Genomic DNA, 19,304 nt, shown 5'->3' with positions numbered 1-19,304 from the left:
GAATATTTGACTGAAATTTGCTACGCAGGGTTTGATGCAAAATCCATGAATCTCAGCTACCAGACCTGCAGTAATTTTTTGGCGGCTAATTAAGATAAAGAAGGGAATTCCTTCCAGGAGATGACTCTCACTTCCTCAGGGGAAGTCAGTGATTGGGGTTGGGGGCTGCTCTTGACGGGACAGAAACATTATCAGGGCCAGCACTGATCTTATCCATGGCCTTACAGAGACCACTGAGCAGCCCACAGCTGGGAAGACTTAACAGGACTGCCCTGCTTGAAAATAAACACACACATACACACTACTGCACTTCCTCTGAGTTTTGGCTGATCTTGTGAGTCAAGGGGCAATATGGTCTCACATGTGGAAATGACTAAGAGACAAGGACGTGAACATGCTGCAGGTCTGACACGAGAACAAATGCAAGTTTGGATAACTAAATTACAGAACATCAGCCGCTGATGTCAGATCAGGAATCCCACAGTCCACACTAGCTTTAGGAGAAATATCAGTGAAACCTTCATATTAGAAAGAAGCCAAGAGCATTTTGTAGCATATCAGTTACATATTACTGTCATTTTGTCACATTAGGCTCATGTATATGATATAGCTAAAAGACATCTGAAGTAGAAAATGCATATCATGGTTTAAAAACTGAAAGAAATATATACTCAGGTCCCTTGGCACATTTTAATGCAGTGGGAACTCCTTTAGTGTAATTATACGATGTGCATAGACTTCAGTAGAAGTGTCTCAGTGTGTGAAATACACACCGAGAGATGGGAGTGGGACTCATCACTGTGACACCCCCCACCCCACCCCAGATGGAGAGGTTTGTTTTATAACTTGTTGCTTATAATGTGTTATGAAAGGGTGCATTTGAACTAAAACCATGACATTTATGAACATAAGAAGACACCTGCTGAATAACAGTCAAAGAATGTCTAAAAAAGCAGAACTACAGGACTCATCCATCCCATCTTCCTCCTGTAGACATCTTCAGGTTTTATACTTCCTTATAGAACTCTTCCCTGTGCATCAAACAATTGGGAAGGGGTTCTGACTAAGTATCATTATGACAGGGACTAGAAAGAGAGAGCATATTTCTCCCATATTGGCTTCTCTTCATTGGCTCCCTGTTAAATCTAGAATAGAATTTAAAATCCTTCTCCTCACCTACAAGGTCTTGAATAATCAGGCCCCATCTTATCTCAAAGACCTCATAGTACCATATCACCCCAACAGAGCACTTCTCTCTCAGACTGCTGGCTTACTTGTGGTTCCTAGGATACTTAAGAGTAGAATGGGAGGCAGAGCCTTCAGCTTTCAGGTCCCTCTTCTGTGGAACCAGCTCCCAGCTTGGATTCAGGAGACAGACACCCTCTCTGTTTTTAAGATTAGGCTTAAAACTTTCCTTTATGATCAAGCTTATAGTTAGGGCTGGATCAGGTGACCCTGAACCCTCCCTTAGTTATGCTGCTATAGGCCTAGTCTGCTGGGGGGTTCTTGTAATGCACTGTTTCTTTTCATTCACCTTATTTACTCTGTTTATACTCCACTCTGTATTTAATCATTAATTGATATTAATCTCTGGCTCTCTTCCACAGCATGTCTTTTTTCTCTCCCTTCAGCCCCCCCTCAGCAGATGACCCCCCCTCCCTGAGCCTGGTTCTGCTGGAGGTTTCTTCCTGTTAAAAGGGAGTTTTTCCTTTCCACTGTCACCAAGTGCTGCTCATAGGGGGTCGTTTTGACTGTTGGGTTTTCTCTGTATTATTGTAGGGTCTTTACCCACAATACAAAGCACCTTGAGGCAACAGTTTGTTGTGATTTGGAGTTATATAAATAAAATTGAATTGAATTGAATGGAATGGTGTCTGGAATTCTGGAGGGATATGCCCAAACCAACCTGCTGGTTCCTCATGACTCCAAAAAGTATGTCTTGACTTCCTCAGCCAAAAGAAACTCTGTTTGGGCACTTGTATCTGCAATCACTGCCCAAATTTCACAACCATAAACTTATATTGATAACAAGTGCTTCACCTTGAGTTCAATATTGGTGAAATTTGTTTTAAAAATTTCAAGGAATTTTTCTGTCTTCTCTGCCCCTCCCTGAGCCTGGTTGGGCAACAGAATTGTGCCTATTAAAATGAAGTTTTCCCTTCCCACTAGCCGATGCTCATAGAGCATCGGTGGATCTCTATTACTGCAGGGTCTAGTTTGAATTGAATTGATCTATTTTTCTTTAAAAAACAAAAAGCTGTTTGAAGTTCCTTTGCTGTTGCCATCGGATTATGATTTAATTTTTCCTTCTTCTGAATATGATAAGAAAATAACCTCAGAGATTTCTGTGGAAATTTAAATCTACTCATTTATTAAGATTTCCATTGTCTGTGCTTCATCCTAAATGCTTTCCCAAACATGACATTACTAGAAAGGAATGAGACACCAGATGTGTGTGCTGAGCATGTAGATAGGGAGGAAGGTACTAGAAGATCACACACTGCTGTTGCAGCCAACAGCAGTCTTCTCAGCATACACAGAGAGTGTTTTTGTCTCACTGCTCTGCAGTATATCTTTCAAAGCTCTCAGGGAGGAACTGTAGGCTTGTGTGTTTTTTTGGTCCAATGTTAGTTTTGGTATACGACTTATTCTTTTGATGAATCTATATAAAGTTATGTTAGTATATATGTAAGTATAATACCCAACAAACACTTCAGATTGTGAATACTGTTCATAATTTAAGGTTATAGTGCACTTATCCAGGTTATAGGGTGTTTGCTATTGTTATGTTCCCAGTACAAACACTGGTATGGCTGTTTGTCTGCATCCAGGCTTCTATTTTAATGGCATTTCACACTAGTGCTGATGAGGTATGCATTGGAAATGGATACAAGTGATCAGATATGCAGATAAACAGATCTATTTGATAGTGTTGAAAATATGACAGCAATGCACTCAGGAATGTCTCCAATTCTGGACCCATGAGGCATGTAGAGATTGTTGTATTTAATGACACACAGAGGAAGAGAGAGTGAGAGAATAGCATGTGAGTGAACACAGAGACAGTCCAAAGTGCTCACAGGTTTTATCCCTTTACTGTGGACTACAGAGTCCCTATTTAGAGGGGAAAGCATTTACATTATTAGTTGTGGTGACAGGTGAAAATAATATACTGTCTGTCAGTAATGTACTCCTGAAGTCATGCTGGGCCCCTAAAGTCACTGCGAAACTATCAAAGCGCCTTTATCTAGCTAAATATGTGAGCAATTTGAGATATTTGACACCTATTTGATATGTCCACATAGACTGCCAAGATCTGGACTTGGAAAGCAAGGAGGTCAAATGAGAGAGAAGCTCGTGGTCAGCGACAGTATCACCAGAAAAATCTCCAGTTCCCCAGCACAGATGAACAAGTGTTGCATGACATGCGGCTTCATAAAAAAGCTGTAAGGCAGGCCCTCCCCACTGCACGCTGTCTGCGAGCTGGCAGGCTCTTGTGTTTAGGTTTGACTGATGTGGCAGACATAAAAAAGCTGTGTCTCCAGAAATGCCTTTAAGCTTGACATCATCTTTGAAGAGAGACGGAAAGGATGCGATGGAACAGCTGTAGTGTTTACAGTAACTTCAGCATTTGATCTAAATACAGGGATGAAACACATTGACAAGATTCTGGCTGTAGTTGCACAACCTCCTCAAAATTTTTTAAACATATCTTTATTGATTTTATATAAACTCAACAATCAATACTTGGCAGTATCAATAATAATAATAATAATAATAATAATAATAATAAATGAATAAAATATAAAATTAATCAAATATACACTTATCAGTTAAGGTTTAAATGCATTTCTCACAGTAAATTAATTTTGTAAGGTAAGGACCTCGAAAGAGCACAATAATGAATTTGAGGTGTTGACTTGGCCTCCAAATTCCCCAAATCTCAATCCAGTCGAGCATCTGTAGGATGTGCTGGACAAACAAGTCCAATCCATGGAGGCCCCATCTCACAGCTTCCAGGACTTAAAGGATCTGTTGCTAACATCTTGGTGCAGATACCACAGCACACCTTCAGGGGTCTAGTGGAGTCCATACCTCAACGGGTCAGGGCTGCTTTGGCAAAAGGGGGACCAATACAATATGGTCATAATGTTATATTATCCTGAGAGTAGGTAAACAATGGCCAATCCAGAGTAAGTATCTGGTTTGACACCATGTTTCTAAGATTTGTGGGGCCGAGTACAAGAATTTCAGTTTGATCTGAATTTAGAAGCAGGAAATTAGAGGTCATCCAGGCCTTTATGTCTTTAAGACATTCCTGCAGCTTAACTCATTGATGTGTGTCATCTGGCTTCATTGATAGATAAAGCTGAGTATATTCTGCATAACAATGAAAATTGATGCAATGCTTTCTAATAATACTGCCTAAGGGAAGCATGTATAATGTAAATAAAATTGGTCCTAGCACAGAACCCTGTGGAACTCCATAATTAACCTTAGTGTGTGAAGAAGACTCCCCATTTACATGAACAAATTGGAGTCTATGAGATAAATATGATTCAAACCACTGCAGTGCAGCACCTTTAATACCTATAGCAAGCTCTAATCTCTGTAATAAAATGTTATGATCAACAGTATCAAAGCTGCACTGAGGTCCAACAGGACAAGAACAGAGATGAGTCCACTGTCAGAGGCTGTAAGAAGATCATTGGTAACCTTCACTAATGCTGTTTCTGTACTGTGATGAATTCTGAAACCTGAAAAAAATCCCCACAAAAACTGACAAAGAATCCCAATGATTAGATAGTCTTCTGTGAGCAAGCACTTGGCAACAGTAGGAGGAAGAATTTCCACTTAACAATTAGGGATCACAGGCAGAACCAGGCTCGGAGAGGTGCAGCTCTTTACCACCACAAGTTGAGTGGGAGGGGAAAGAGAAGTGAGAGAAAAGGAGCACAGAGACCCCAAACATCAGACAAGACAAAACAAATCACAGGACTGAATAGACAAAAGCTGACAGGCAGTAGTGGCATAGTGCTCAAATGTTAACTATAAACTTTATCAAAAAGGAAATTTGGAACCTAATCCAGATAAAATTACCCCAAAATCCAGCATCAGCTGGATTGTTTTAGATGAGTGATTGTTACTTTTAAGTATAGTGAATAGATAGAGAATAGAAAAAAATCAATTAAAATTAAATAATAAATGAATTCATTTTCTCCTTAGGGAACACAGATTTGTATCCAAACATGTTTAACCATTTGTTTTTTATTTTAATTTATCCAGCAGCATTCATACAGATTGGTTTGTTTTGTTAACACACTAAAAAAAACACCTTGGGCCTCCATGTGTTAATCAAACTTATAAGCACACTACAGAAAATATCAGTTACAGTGATGCAATTACCTGGTAGACATAGAGGCTGGGGCAATTTAAAAATTACAGATAATGACAGAGGTCATAAAATATCTTTGTAGTTCACCCACAAGGGATTTTACCAAGTCTGGAGGAGCCATAATTTTTCTTACTCAACACTGTTGGCACTAAGCAAACCCACACACACACACACACACATACACACACACACACACACACACACACACACACACACACACACACACACACACACACACACACACACACACACCTACTTTTTGCACATTGATGACATGTAGTTAGACATGTGAAAACCTGTTTTTACCAGCTCTCGGTATTACAGTAACAGTATTACAGATATTACCAGTCTAATTCATACCAAATTAGCACGAAAGATGGCCAGTGACCCTTAGATCACCTAATTCAATTTCTGTCATAATTGGATTTGTAAAAAGAAAAAATCCAGGATAATTTGAAAAAAATCCCCCATCCTTGGCCTTCTGGTGTCAGTGGACGCATCCAAAATGACATCATTGATTTAAGCTAAGGTAGCAGCAGGACGCATCCGCAGTGTGTCTCTTTTTCAGCTTGTGTCGAATGTGTGGATATCAAACTATGTATCAGTTTTAAAATTGTGTTCATAGAACAAGTAAAAGCAGAGTTATGATTCATAATTTATGCTACACTCTTTCCTGTATATTGCCCTCATGTGCGATGCGCATTTGGTGCAGGAAGAAATGCTAAAAATGGGATGGTTGCTCGCAAAAAGTGCTTGAGAGCCATCCCCTTTCCTATTGGTGAAAAAACGCACCACATCAACCGATAAAAAATTCTATGGCAATGTGTGGCATTTGGTTGCTGAGGGACAGGTGAAAGTTGTGAGAATGGCGGTAGCCAAAGACAGAGTTTTAAAATGTGAGAGATTTTAGTGTGTCTGGAGTGTACTGTGAGTATAGTTTGTGTGTAGCTGGTGTGTAGTGTGAGTATAGTTAGTGTGTAGCTGTTGTGTAGTGTGAGTATAGTTGGTGTGTAGCTGGTGTGTAGTGTGAGTATAGTTGTGTGTAGCTGGTGTGTAGTGTGAGTATAGTTGTGTGTTTCTGATGTGTAGTGTGAGTATAGTTAGTGTGTTTCTGGTGTGTAGTGTGAGTATAGTTGGTGTGTAGCTGGAGTGTAGTGTGAGTATAGTTGTGTGTAGCTGGTGTGTAGTGTGAGTATAGTTAGTGTGTAGCTGGAGTGTAGTGTGAGTATAGTTGTGTGAAGCTGGTGTGTAGTGTGAGTATAGTTAGTCTGTAGTTTGTAGTGTGATTATAGTTGTGTATAGTTGTGTGAGTATAGTTGGTGTGTTTCTTGTGTGTAGTGTGAGTATAGTTAGTGTGTTTCTGGTGTGTAGCTGGTGTGTAGTGTGAGTATAGTTGGTGTGTAGCTGGTGTGTAGTGTGAGTATAGTTAGTGTGTAGCTGGAGTGTAGTGTGAGTATAGTTAGTGTGTAGCTGGTGTGTAGTGTGAGTATAGTTGTGTGTAGCTGGTGTGTAGTGTGAGTATAGGACCTGTGTGTATGATTCAGTGTTGTGAGTTGGACAGCAGGGCCCAGCAGCTCGTGTCTGAGGCTCTTCAGTTCATTTAGTGCTCACACATACAGGATTGTGGCTGACCGATGAAAGGAAACCTGTTCTGTGGCATTTTGGTTCAGATTTTTTTCACTGCAAATCCTTACAAAGTCTTTCTGAGTGATCACCTTTATCCTATCATAAAATATAATATAAAAAAGTAAAACTAAGGTATTCAGTGTGCCATGTTGAATAGTACTGCAATTCAATTCAATTCAGTTTTATTTATACAGTACCAAATCAGAACAGTCGCCTCAAAGCACTTAAAGATATTAAGACAAGTTATTAATAAGCATATATAATATAATATATTCGCTAACTAAGTGTAGCCTTTGTAGAAAATAGAAGTGGTTGCACATATCCAGTAAAAGGGTCAGCTTAGCTCATGCAGGAGAGTTGATTTTGGAAATTGTGAAATGCCAAGCCCATCTAGCCTAGAAACATCTGGGCTATCTGAGACATCTGGGCTACGTTAGTCTGCTCAGCCTGCACCCGTATAAAGTCCACTGAAGGATCAGCTGATATTACGTAATTATTTTTTTTCTTACCTCACTAAGTCTGCAGCATTTGTCCATGTACTCCTCCAGGCTGTCACTGGTGGCACTCTGGTTAATAGGCTCTGGTTCAAAGGTTTTGCTCATCATGTCATCAGAGCTTTGTATTAAGTATTGCTTTCCAAACCTCATGTCCTCTGAGCAGGTCCTTTCTGTCACAGGAGTGGTGTCCCCAAGATCTTCATTTTCTTCAGGACCTGTTTCTGGAACCCTGCACTGGTCCATGTGCTCACCTATGTGCAACTCTACTGTCATAGCTGAAGAAATGAGTGTATTTGAATGAATGAACATACTGTCCTGAGTATCCAGTGCTGTATTTAAACTGTTATCCACTGCATCCGTTGCCTGTTTTATCTCAGGGCTCTTTTTATCTGCAACAGGTTTATCAGGGAGGATGGTGGGTTCAGAGTTCAAATTGGAGGAGTCACAGGAAGACTCTCGACTGTGGACCACAAAGCTCTGCTCAGAGCCTGTTGGGGTGGATGGAGAATTGGCTCCGCTGGGGAGCTCCACTCCAGAGTCCTCAGATTCAAACTTGTACAACCTTGGGAGCTGAGTCTCTGAGAAAATGGCAGACAGATAGTTGGAGCCCGACTTCATCTGAGGCAGCCCAGACTTTTCATGAAGTTGAGAATTCACCTGAGAGAATTTACTGGCATCAGAGTTTTCCTGGTCAGCAACTGACACGGTGGAGATGGTGGAAACAGCATCATCAGCCCTTAGGAGACTTTCATGGAAGTTGCTGAAAAGCTTCATTTTTGTCAGGACCACTTCACTGTCCAGTAGTGTGTCTTTGTCTCCTTTTCCTGTTAAAAAAATGAATAAATAAAAATTTATTGTTGCTACTGTCCTTCAGTATATGCTGAACTTAGTAACCATTTTCTGAATGTATCCTTTTCTGCTGCTGGGGGGTTCCCATGATGCACTGTTTATGTTCATTCACCTTATTTACTTTGTTTATACTCCACTCTGCATTTAATCATTAATTGATATTAATCTCTGGCTCTCTTCCACAGCATGTCGTTTCTCTCCCTTCAGCCCCCCCTCAGCAGATGACCCCCCCTCCCTGAGCCTGGTTCTGCTGGAGGTTTCTTCCTGTTAAAAGGGAGTTTTTCCTTCCCACTGTCACCAAGTGCTGCTCATAGGGGGTCGTTTTGACTGTTGGGTTTTCTCTGTATTATTGTAGGGTCTTTACCCACAATACAAAGCACCTCGAGGCGACTGTTTGTTTGATTTGGTTCTATATGAATAAAAATGAATTGAATTGATTTGAACTGTCTGTTTATCTGTGGACAAAGTACCGCACAAATACTCATAAACGAGGAGACTCCCAAAATGCAGCTATTCTGTTACAGCTGGTAATAATGAGCACTGAGCACTCATGGGTTGGAACTTCAGTTCACGTTGAAGGCATTGTGGCTGGTTCGTGCTGTGGTTTCTGTGGAACAGTGTCCCCCATACGCATCCATAAACTTCCAGTTTGAAAGACTTTCACACAGCCTGTAATTACTCTGATACTATGAAGGAAAACATGAAATCCCTGAGCTTAAGCCAAACTGAAATGAATTTAATGCTGTGGTGTGTACTTTGAACAATATCGAGATTATATGACACCAGGCAGATATTTAATCATAATCATTTTTTAGTGTATGTTAATATTGTAAAAGGTGCTTCACTCATTTTGTCCATATCAGATAACTAATAGTGAACTGGATCTTTAAAACATAAACAGTACACATGCACTGTCAAATCTGTATTTTGCTTTATGCTTGGAAAAAACTCAAGAACTCATGTTTCTGATGGATTATAAATCTCACAGAGTGAAAAGGTTTGATTGTACTGATACTGAAAAAGACAATATTTGCCTGAAACTCCATTACTGTGACTCAACAAACACCAGGAAGTCGGGTTTATTTTCATCAGAGAATATCTCACTTTAATTTTAAAGTAACTGAACTAACAAAAACAAAACAACACACCCACAACTGGAAGACAAACACAGCTGTTCAGACACTGCTGTTGAATTGGAGCAGGTCTAAGAAAACACTGACAGTATTGGCTGTGTGATATCAGCTTTTCGAGGCTCTGACCCACATCGCTTCCATAGATAAACAATGTCAGTGTCTTTCCAACACAAAAGCTAAGAACTTAACCAAAGGGCATGTTTGCTGTTTGCACACTGATCTCAGCTGAACTCAGACTCTTAAAATACACAAACATCCACAGTCATCAAATTATGCATCAGTCTCATCCAAAAAGAAACAAAACAATATGAATTAAGGGGAATTCAGAGGGCTTAAGAGCAGCAGTCATAATTGCGTGACAGTAACAGCCATGTAGGAGGGATGAAAAAAATAAACAGTTCTCTGTCATATCTTTGCTGTAAGGACAACAAAGTAGCCAGAATACAGTCAGCGTGTTATGCAGTCAGATGTAGCAGTAAAAGCTATTTACTCTCACAGGTTAACGTCGGCCACAATGATTCAGAACGGTGTTCTGGCACTTTCAATTCATGAACATTTAAATATGAACATGCACATTACACACAAACAGTTTCCTGACAGTTTGTCAGAAAATGTGTCTGTTAGTTAAAAGGTATGTGACACTGTCAGAGGTGGAGAACGCGGTAAAACAGACAGAACCTGACAGGAAGAGATTATTTTCAAACACACATGAACTTTGATAAACTGGAACCATTTACATGTAAAATTCAGAGTCATTTTTACAGTTTTTAACCCCAATATCAGCTCTATACAGAATTGAATTATATTTATGTGAGACAAGAATGACAGGATAAAAAACACTGTGGAAGAGAGCCAGGGATTAAGAATAATAACTAATGATTAAATACAGAGTGGGGTATAAACAAAATGGAAAGATGTACTATTTATGTGCTCTGTTGGGGTGATATGGTACTATGAGGTCTTTAAGATAAGATGGGGCCTGATTATTCAAGACCTTGTATGTGAGGAGAAGGATTTTAAATTCTATTCTAGATTTAACAGGGAGCCAATGAAGAGAAGCCAATATGGGAGAAATCTGCTCTCTCTTTCTAGTCCCTGTCAGTACTCTAGCTGCAGCATTTTGGATCAGCTGAAGGCTTTTCAGGGAGCTTTTAGGACAGCCTGATAATAATGAATTACAATAGTCCAGCCTAGAAGTAATAAATGCATGAATTAGCTTTTCAGCATCACTCTGAGAAAGGATGTTTCTAATTTTAGAAATATTGCACAAATGCAAAAAATCAGTCCTACATATTTGTTCAATATGTGCATGGAAGGACATATCCTGGTCAAAAATGACTCCAAGACCTGTAGCAGCTCGTAGGCTGTTGTGTTTTTAGGTGACTTGTGTGTGTTCTTTCAGGCCTGTCATTGAGGTAGGTAGAGCAGCAGCTGTTTTGTCTAACAGCTTCTTAATTACATGAATGGTGTTTCTAAGAGCTCCTTTTTTTCTCTCACTCTCCCCTCACTCCCTGACCAGCTATGGCTGCCCCTCACTGAGCCTGGTTCCTTTCCACCATTGCTTGTTGTTGGGTCATAGCCCAACATTATAAACAGTGATGTCAGTAACATGTTACTTAGTAACAAGTTACTTAGTAACAAGTCATTTACAGCCGTTTAAATACAAGCAATCATTTTCTGGCAAATACCAGAAATCAGTTTTTGGCACAACACCAGCTGCTGTTAAATGTAACTAATAATGTAACTTGTAATCTAACTTAGTTACTTCTAAAATTAAATAATCAGTAAAGTAACTAAGTTATTTTTTTTAAAGGAGTAATCAGATGACTTTTTCAAGGTAACTATGCCATCACTGATAATTAACCACCTCGAGATGACTGTTCTTGTGAACTGCCAAATATAAAGAAAATTCATTTGAATTGAATTAATTTTTCTGTTTTGATGTATTTAAAATTAAGATCAGTGTCAAAGCCCTTAAACATTTTTATCAGGGTTACAGCTCCCCACAGGGTGTAACAGGCCCCCCTGTGGTGAGCTGTTACACCCTGTGGATATACGAGTGTCAGCTTATGCCTGTTTGTGCAGCAGAGAGCAGGACGTGGACACTGATCCATTCCTGCTTCCACCATAAAAGGAAATATTCAGTGTTTCATGACAAAACTCAGTGAAACTCCTGATCAGACATGTTGCACTGTGTACAGCAGTACTAGACAGCACTTTATGTACTAAAGAGCAAGCAATCTGTCAAACATCCAATGAGCCAATGTTAGCCTGAAGCAGTGGGAGGAAGGTAAGGCAGAGCCCAAATGCTCCAGGTTGGCAGGTTACTTGGTTGTAGCTCCTCTGCAGTGTCTGTCTGTCAAATAGCAGCTGATCTGCTTTCAGTTCAAGAATTTATTTCCAGAAACAAATAATGTGAGAGTGAAAAATGTGGGATATAAGTGTACAGGTTCTGGTTAAAAGAATAACATCAGATACTGGTTTGTACTCGCTGCCATTCTGAGTCTCACTCTTATTTTCTTCATCTGTTCTCGGTGTGTGCTTGATCACGTGAATCACCAGCTCACAAAAAGGGTTGAGTGTAATTACACGCTGAAGTCATCTGGCCAACTCAGCCATGTAATCTGACTTCTGGCCATTGTGAAACAATCCCCACGCATCCCTACAGGTCTCTCCCTGAAATCACTGTCAGCTGCACAGGTGTCACCTTCATCCAGCTGTCCTCATCGCAGCCAAACAACACAAACAGATACTCTGTCCTATAATTCACTGCTGACTCAGCCTGTTTCTCTGTGTCTGACTAAACCCGACAACATGTAATTACAGACAGTCCACCATCTCTGCCCCTGCCCACACTCATCCTAAAACAGTTTCCCATCACATTCATTTCTCATTCTGATGAATTTTCATGTGAGTACTTAAAAAATCTGAGTTTTCAGGACTGAAGGTGTTAAAGCTGAGTGAGCAGATTGCCCTGCCACCCTCTCTGGATGCTGTAGGCCTGCAGACCCTGAGAACAAAGCTCTGAGCTGCCTTAAAGACAAGAGGAAAAACACAGCTCAGAGATGTTCGATCAAGCATCCTGTCTCAGAGTGATCTGCACACTCACAGTCTGATCATGATGTTTACGTCACTGCAACTCCAGAGGACCAAAGTAGTGTAATCAAGGTCTCAGCTGATGCTGCATCATGACCAGGAGATAACTTTAACTGATTTAACTGTTTTTTTTTTATCAGCAGTGGAGAGAGACAGGAAATGGGGGAAAGATACAGGGGAAGACCCGTGGGCAAATTGGCGACAGGCCGGGTCTCAAACCTGCGCCGCCCGCACCGCAACGCGGCATATATACGTGGTCGCTGGCTTCACCACTAAGCCACCCGGGCACCCGTTAAATCCATCTAAGAACAGAAATGCATAAACATCACTGGGGTGTTATGGAGTCAGACGTTCTTCACAGAAAACTGTAAGAAAATAAAGTTTGTGTTGTTTTGCTTAATCTGCAGGTTTTCCAAACTTACATTTCCTGCAGTAGCAACAAAAACGGTTCATGAGAGCGAAAATCTGGTTCCATTTTAGGGACTCGAGTCGGACTTATTTATAAAAAGAATATTTATTTCTGAAAGCATGCTGATTTGTTTTTGATTGACACTATCCTACATCTTATGTATAATAAGATGGCTCCAAGCAAAAGTAGCTGAAATGCAGATTCATACAGATTCATATGCAATAATTATAACACATCCTTAACTGAAGTGCTTGTTTTTCCAGTAGTTCTTCTCATGAAGTCAGTGTCAGGCTGCACAGGCTCTTATAAAGAGTAGCATTCCTGAGGCTTCCCCCTCTGACTGTCTCAGTGCAGAGGACCGGGTTTGTCTCAGGCATGTGGAGACTCTTTGGGCTTAGCTGTTGCTTCAGTTGTCCTCTGAGCACACGAGGTCACAAACAGGCTGTGACAAGACAACTATTTTTACATCCCTGCTGTGGTGTGTGTGTGTGTGTGTGTGTGTCAGTGCCACTGTGGGTGGTCCCACTGACCATTGATCATCTGGAGCTGCAGCAAAGAGGTTTAGGTGAAGCAGCCAGGAGCTGTTTGTTGTATTAGGAAGGCGGGTCTGCCGGGTTTGGAGCCGAGGTGCAGGAATATTATCAGTGTCTGCTTTCTGTTTGTCAACAAGACAACCATCAGGTGTAACTGCATAGAACCTGCTGGAGATGAGTGCCTCTAATGACTGTCTTCAGTTCTTAATTGATTAAATTGTTACAAAGCTTTGCAGCAGGTATATAGATTCTGAATAAATATGTAACACTTTAACAGACCAAAGCACCACAAACAAAAGCAAGGTCCCTGACATCACCTTTTAAACTTACATACAGAACACCAACCTCTGACCTCCTGATTGGTAGACGACCGGCGCTGCTTCCACAGCTACCCCAGGCTACTCAGCATTCATCACAACATTTTTTAAAGTTTGTATCCAACCAGCTCAGAAATCCATCTCATCCCAGTAAGAATTCCATATGCAGTTTATCTGCAGTCAGACATGCAGAGAATAAATCAGTACACAGATGAACTGTGCAGTGAGGGGAGGAAATCCAGCTGGTAGCATGTTTGATTTTGTATCTGCTGCCCAGCTGGGGTCCCTGTTATTTTTCCACTACTTTCTTGACTATGGTGCCATCAATCCATGATACCCAGACTTCTTGTCTGTATCAAAGTCAGTGGGGCCCTGTCTTATCAAAAGCCATTAAGATAAGACAAGAATGTGCAGGAGCACCAAACTCCTCCCATTAATCTCTCCATTAATCTGTCCCATTTCTGCGGTGGACCTGGATCACCTTTATGAAAATTAGTCACAGTGTTTAGTCCTTAAAATTACATTTTGAGCTTTCCAGCAGTCACACATATTATAAATATATAACAAATGAGCAATTTTTCAGGATTTCTTCAAACCGACTATCAAAAACATGGAGAACTGCCGTCACCTTGAGCCACAGAACAAAATAGCTCACATCTGTCACTCAAACACAACTCAAGTATTCAAAATAAAAGCAATCACTGGGAAAAACAACAACAACAACAACCCTGTTTGTTGTTATTTTACTTCCTGTTTGGGGTGTTAGAAAGAAAGGAAGAGCAGTTTTGGTTAATAAACTGATTGTTTTCTGAGGGTCGGTCTGTTATACAGTGTTTGGGCAGTGCTCCAGCTTCTAGTACAATGAAATTGTTGGGCCATTAAAGACTACAAAGAGATGCAATGCTAGATTTTTATTACTTTCTATTCTTCTCCATGATGTGAGTATGAAAGCTGCTTCCCTGCTTCTCTTCAGGAATAGGGAAGCAGCTTCCATCCTCACTCTCACACTGTTTTCTGTCACATTTGCTGTGGAAAGTTTAAACTGCAAACTGGCACAAAGTAAAATCACGATGATAAATACTAATGTTGACCAAGAAAGCTAGACAAGATTGGATACTAAGTATCCAGACACACCGGCAACATTCCTCATCAGAACAAATCTCTAAAACTTTGATGTCAGTCAGAGGGTGAAATCTATTCTTCTTTGTATGTGTCACACATTTCACTCACCTTTGCAACTTTAATGCCTGATGTCTGAGCAGTGTGACCCCTCTCTGCACTGTACTCCTGTCTATTAGTCAGCAAATGTGAGATTTATGGATGCACCTTTACTCCAAATGTTCTGTTTCCTTGTGAAACAAACACATCAGATTTCTATCGGTAATGTTTTGCTACAGTTTGGAGAAATGCCGTGTTCAGCTCCTCAACCCATCTATTCCTCCTCCCTGAGCTGAAGCAGAGAGGTAAAGAGACCTTTGACACAAGAACCCGGCACTAAAACACTGCAGCCTGCTGCACTATCAACAGTGTGTTATCTTTACAAGAGCCCTCTTCTTGGCAAACAATATAACTGGTATCAAGCAGAGTGTCAGTGGCTTCCTCACAGCAGCATCGATGAGGTTTAAGATCTTATTACACAAACAAATAGGGGAAAATATATGAACAAAGAAACATTAACAAGGATTAGTAAGATTCCTTATTTCCCAGTGGGTCACCACAGACTGTCCTTCCTGACACACCGCTCCCATTTATCCAGGCTTGTGACCCCCTGAGGTCTACTTGAAACAGGGATCGTTCATGAATGTGTTACAATTACTGAAGCTACTGGTACTGGGATAGGCTGACATTTCAGTTACAGTGTAGTAAAATATTCAGTGCTGCCAGCACATTTGCCATAATAATTTAACAAGAGCCCCCCCCCCCCCCCCCCCCCCCCCCACCCAAAAACAAACAAACAACACCAGAAAACCCAGAAAGTTCAAAACTAATAATGTGCCTCTGAGATAAATCATTCATCACAGGCTGCTTTAATGTGTGAAAACAAAATGCTCACATTTATTACATTATAATTATTGTAGGGCTTTACCTTATTAATATAAAGTGCCTCAGGGTGACTGTTGTGATATAAATACAATGAGATTGAACTGAATTCACAGTTTTGATCACACATACAGTGCAGTGCTGTGAAAAAGTATGCCCCCCCCCCCCCCCCCCCCCCCGATTTTTTTCCCTTTTCTTATTTGACACACTTACATGTTTCATATCATCAAACAAAGAAAAATAACCTGAGTAAATATAAAATGCACTTTATAAATTGTGATTTTATTAATTAAAGGTAAAAATCTACCCAGGCCTGATTACTGTCAGACTGCTGAATCCCTTAAATAGAAGCTGTCTGATAAAGTGAAGCAGGCTGAAAGATCTCAAACAGCAGCACATCATCTACGATCTACAGAACCAGCTGAGGAACAAAGTCAGTGACATCTCTCATGGCAGATGGAGGAGGAAGTATGCTGTTTAAGTTTATGCTGGGCCAATTAGAGCAGATTTGACAACTCTCAGCTTTCATTCAACCTTCTTCTACAAATGAAATAAGACAAAGTTTTATGATTAGAAAAGATGCAAGATCAGGTCTTAAAGGTTTTTATTTTATGCCTGACTAACAACCTGTTCCCTCCCAATCAAGGTAACCTCTGAGGCTTTTCACACTTTTTAAATGAAACTGTCAGTGACCCACAGTACAAAGCACGGCACAGACACGCTCAGAGCTCTAAATGCTATCAGAGAATAAGGATACGTTTCATCGGGGATTAGAAGAAACACACAACACACAGGAATGCTAAACCACTGGTAACTCACACATAAGATGACCTTACCTTTCCTCCAAGGTGCCAGGATGGAAAATGACTTCTGCCAGCTGATGACCAGTCCTGCCTTTTTCCTCTTCACACTCATGTTGCTGTAGCAAGTTTTGAATTTCAGAAAACTCAAATGTGTGCTTCAAAAAGGAAAGAAGAAAGAAAGAAAATAGTCCTTAGAGATCCCTCATGGTGCTTTAAGGGTGTATTCTGAAGATCAGCCGTGGAAAACGTGTCTGTTGTTGGAGGATTCGGTGTGGAAGCAGGATCATGATCCCTGTGTCTTTTTGCTGTGGCGCTTCTGTGCCTGTGAGTAAGAGCAGTTCCTAAAGCTGAGGAGGGGCTGGGCTCAAGCAGCAGCATTCACAGTCATGGGAGGAGGAGGAGGAGGAGGAGGAGGGGTAGACAGCCAGAGGGGGAATGTCCACAAGCACCCAGACATCAGCTTCAAAGCGGTGTACGATGAGCAAATGGCTTCCAGCGTGCACGCAGCTTAAGAACGCAAACCAGATCTGTGGATGTCAAAAGCTGAACAGCAGGGAATGGATGGAAGTCAACAAATTACTTTTTCTAATGGCAACAATTTTGTAATGTAACAAGTTAACTGTAAAACTAATGTTACCCAACAGTGCTGACCAGGAGCACCCTGTGAGGCTTGCCTTTTCACAGATACTCCAGCCAAGTCATCTAGACAAAATGATTTGTCTTATCTTACATTATATATCTCTCACCTATTTTTCATTTCATTCCAACGTTTAAAACAACTGTCACTTGATAGTGTGAAGCTTTTCCAGTGTTAAAGCTATGAGTGATATAGTGGATCATCTGGGTGTTCAAAAGTTAGAAAGCTGGATTCATATGGTCTTGGATTCTGCTAAATCTCTTACAGAAATATTGCCTGAGGAGATCTTTTCTGTCTGTCTCCTCCCACTGTCTCACTGCAGTGATAGGGCAGAAGGGATTGAGCAATGCTGTCCTTTATCATTAACTCATAGGAAATACCAAAGTATGGATCAGATCAAGTGATAAAAATTCCACAACAGTCGTGCTTTTGTTATTGTGACTTTTAATTTTAAAAGTAACCATGTTTAAACCGTCTGCTACCTTACTTCTGTCACTGATTGTATTGTATTACTCTGGTTGATGTTATGTTATCTGAATATCACTTTTCGTATAAATATTGACCCTTCACTAGACAGCACCCTGCCTGACATTTTTAACGCATAGTTTCACTAACTAGAAAAGCAAGAATGGAATTCAGACACACCCACATCCTGCTCTCAGGTCACCGTGAAGCCAAATCATCTCCAGCACATCCATGAAACGTCAGCCTCGCTTCAGAGTACTAGAAGACACTTCAGACACATTCAGTTCATGGCTGTAGTGGTTTTTATGGAAATGCATTCACACCAATAAAGCTTCATGAGCAGCCAGAATTCAGATTTAAGTATGTTTGCCTCAGATTAGTGTTTCCTAAGCTACATAGAAATGACTGCCTTCTCCCTGATTGGTAGAGTCTGTACAGGTGTAACTGGGCATTTAATAATTAAATTAAAATGCATCTCAACCAAAAACTCAGAAATAGTCTTTGGCATTTAAAGAAAATACTTTAGCACAGCTGTTTATATAACTGTAAATAATTCACAAGTTTAAATCAACACCCACAGAGGAAGGTTTAGGGCAGGTAGAGAGGTGAAGGAAAAGACAGCGTGTGTGTGTGCGTGTGTGTGTGTTCGCGCGAGTGCATGCATATAGGAGCAACACCTTGTTGTTGGCAACATCTCAAGTCTTTAGGAACTCCGGATGAACCTCATCCACCCCGGGGTGGGGGGGTAGCCACTGGAGAGCTTTTTGACTACTTCAGTGACCTCAGCTACAGTGATGAATGATTCGTCCACCTTATCCTCAGACTCTGCTTCCACTACAGGTGTGTCAGTAGGATTGAGGAGATCCTCAAAGTATTCTTTCCACCACCTGACTATATCCTTAGTTAAGGTCAGCAGCACTCCATCCTCACTGTATACAGCATTAGCAGGAAGCTGCTACCCCTTCCTGAGTTGCCTGACAATTTACCAGAAATGCCCTGAGTCCAATGGAAAGTCCTGCTCCATGGCCTCATTGAACTCCTCCCACACCTGAGGTTTTGCTTTGCTACTGTTAGAGCCACATTCTGCTTGGCCTGTTGGTACCTGTCAGCACACTCGCTGACAGGTACTCATTCAATTCAATTCAATTCAATTCAATTTTATTTATATAGCGCCAAATCACAACAAACTGTCGCCTCAAGGCGCTTTGTATTGTGGGTAAAGACCCTACAATAATACAGAGAAAACCCAACAGTCAAAATGACCCCCTATGAGCAGCACTTGGTGACAGTGGGAAGGAAAAACTCCCTTTAACAGGAAGAAACCTCCAGCAGAACCAGGCTCAGGGAGGGGGGGTCATCTGCCGCGACCGGTTGGGCTGAGGGGAGAGAAAGACATGCTGTGGAAGAGAGCCAGAGATTAATATCAATTAATGATTAAATGCAGAGTGGAGTATAAACAAAGTAAATAAGGTGAATGAGAAACAGTGCATTATGTGAACCCCCC

General features: G+C 40.9%; 1 protein-coding gene across 2 annotated transcripts in view; it reads right to left on the bottom strand.

Annotated features, from left to right (window-relative positions):
• Window positions 1-17,006, bottom strand: part of LOC115777548 (uncharacterized) — a 35,962-nt gene extending 18,956 nt beyond the window's left edge. For both annotated transcript variants that reach the window (XM_030725481.1, XM_030725480.1), the window contains exons 1-2: window positions 16,732-17,006; window positions 7,531-8,342 (exon numbers count right to left, since the gene is read on the bottom strand). In XM_030725481.1, the coding sequence (XP_030581341.1) occupies window positions 7,531-8,342; window positions 16,732-16,810 (891 nt within the window). In that variant the 5' untranslated portion in view covers window positions 16,811-17,006. The remainder of the gene's footprint in view (window positions 1-7,530; window positions 8,343-16,731) is intronic.
• Between the last annotated feature and the right edge of the window lie 2,298 nt (window positions 17,007-19,304).

This window comes from Archocentrus centrarchus, unplaced genomic scaffold (assembly GCF_007364275.1).
Source record: "Archocentrus centrarchus isolate MPI-CPG fArcCen1 unplaced genomic scaffold, fArcCen1 scaffold_55_ctg1, whole genome shotgun sequence".
NCBI classification, from domain to species: domain Eukaryota; kingdom Metazoa; phylum Chordata; class Actinopteri; order Cichliformes; family Cichlidae; genus Archocentrus; species Archocentrus centrarchus.
This window is presented reverse-complemented; position numbering and strand designations above follow the sequence as displayed.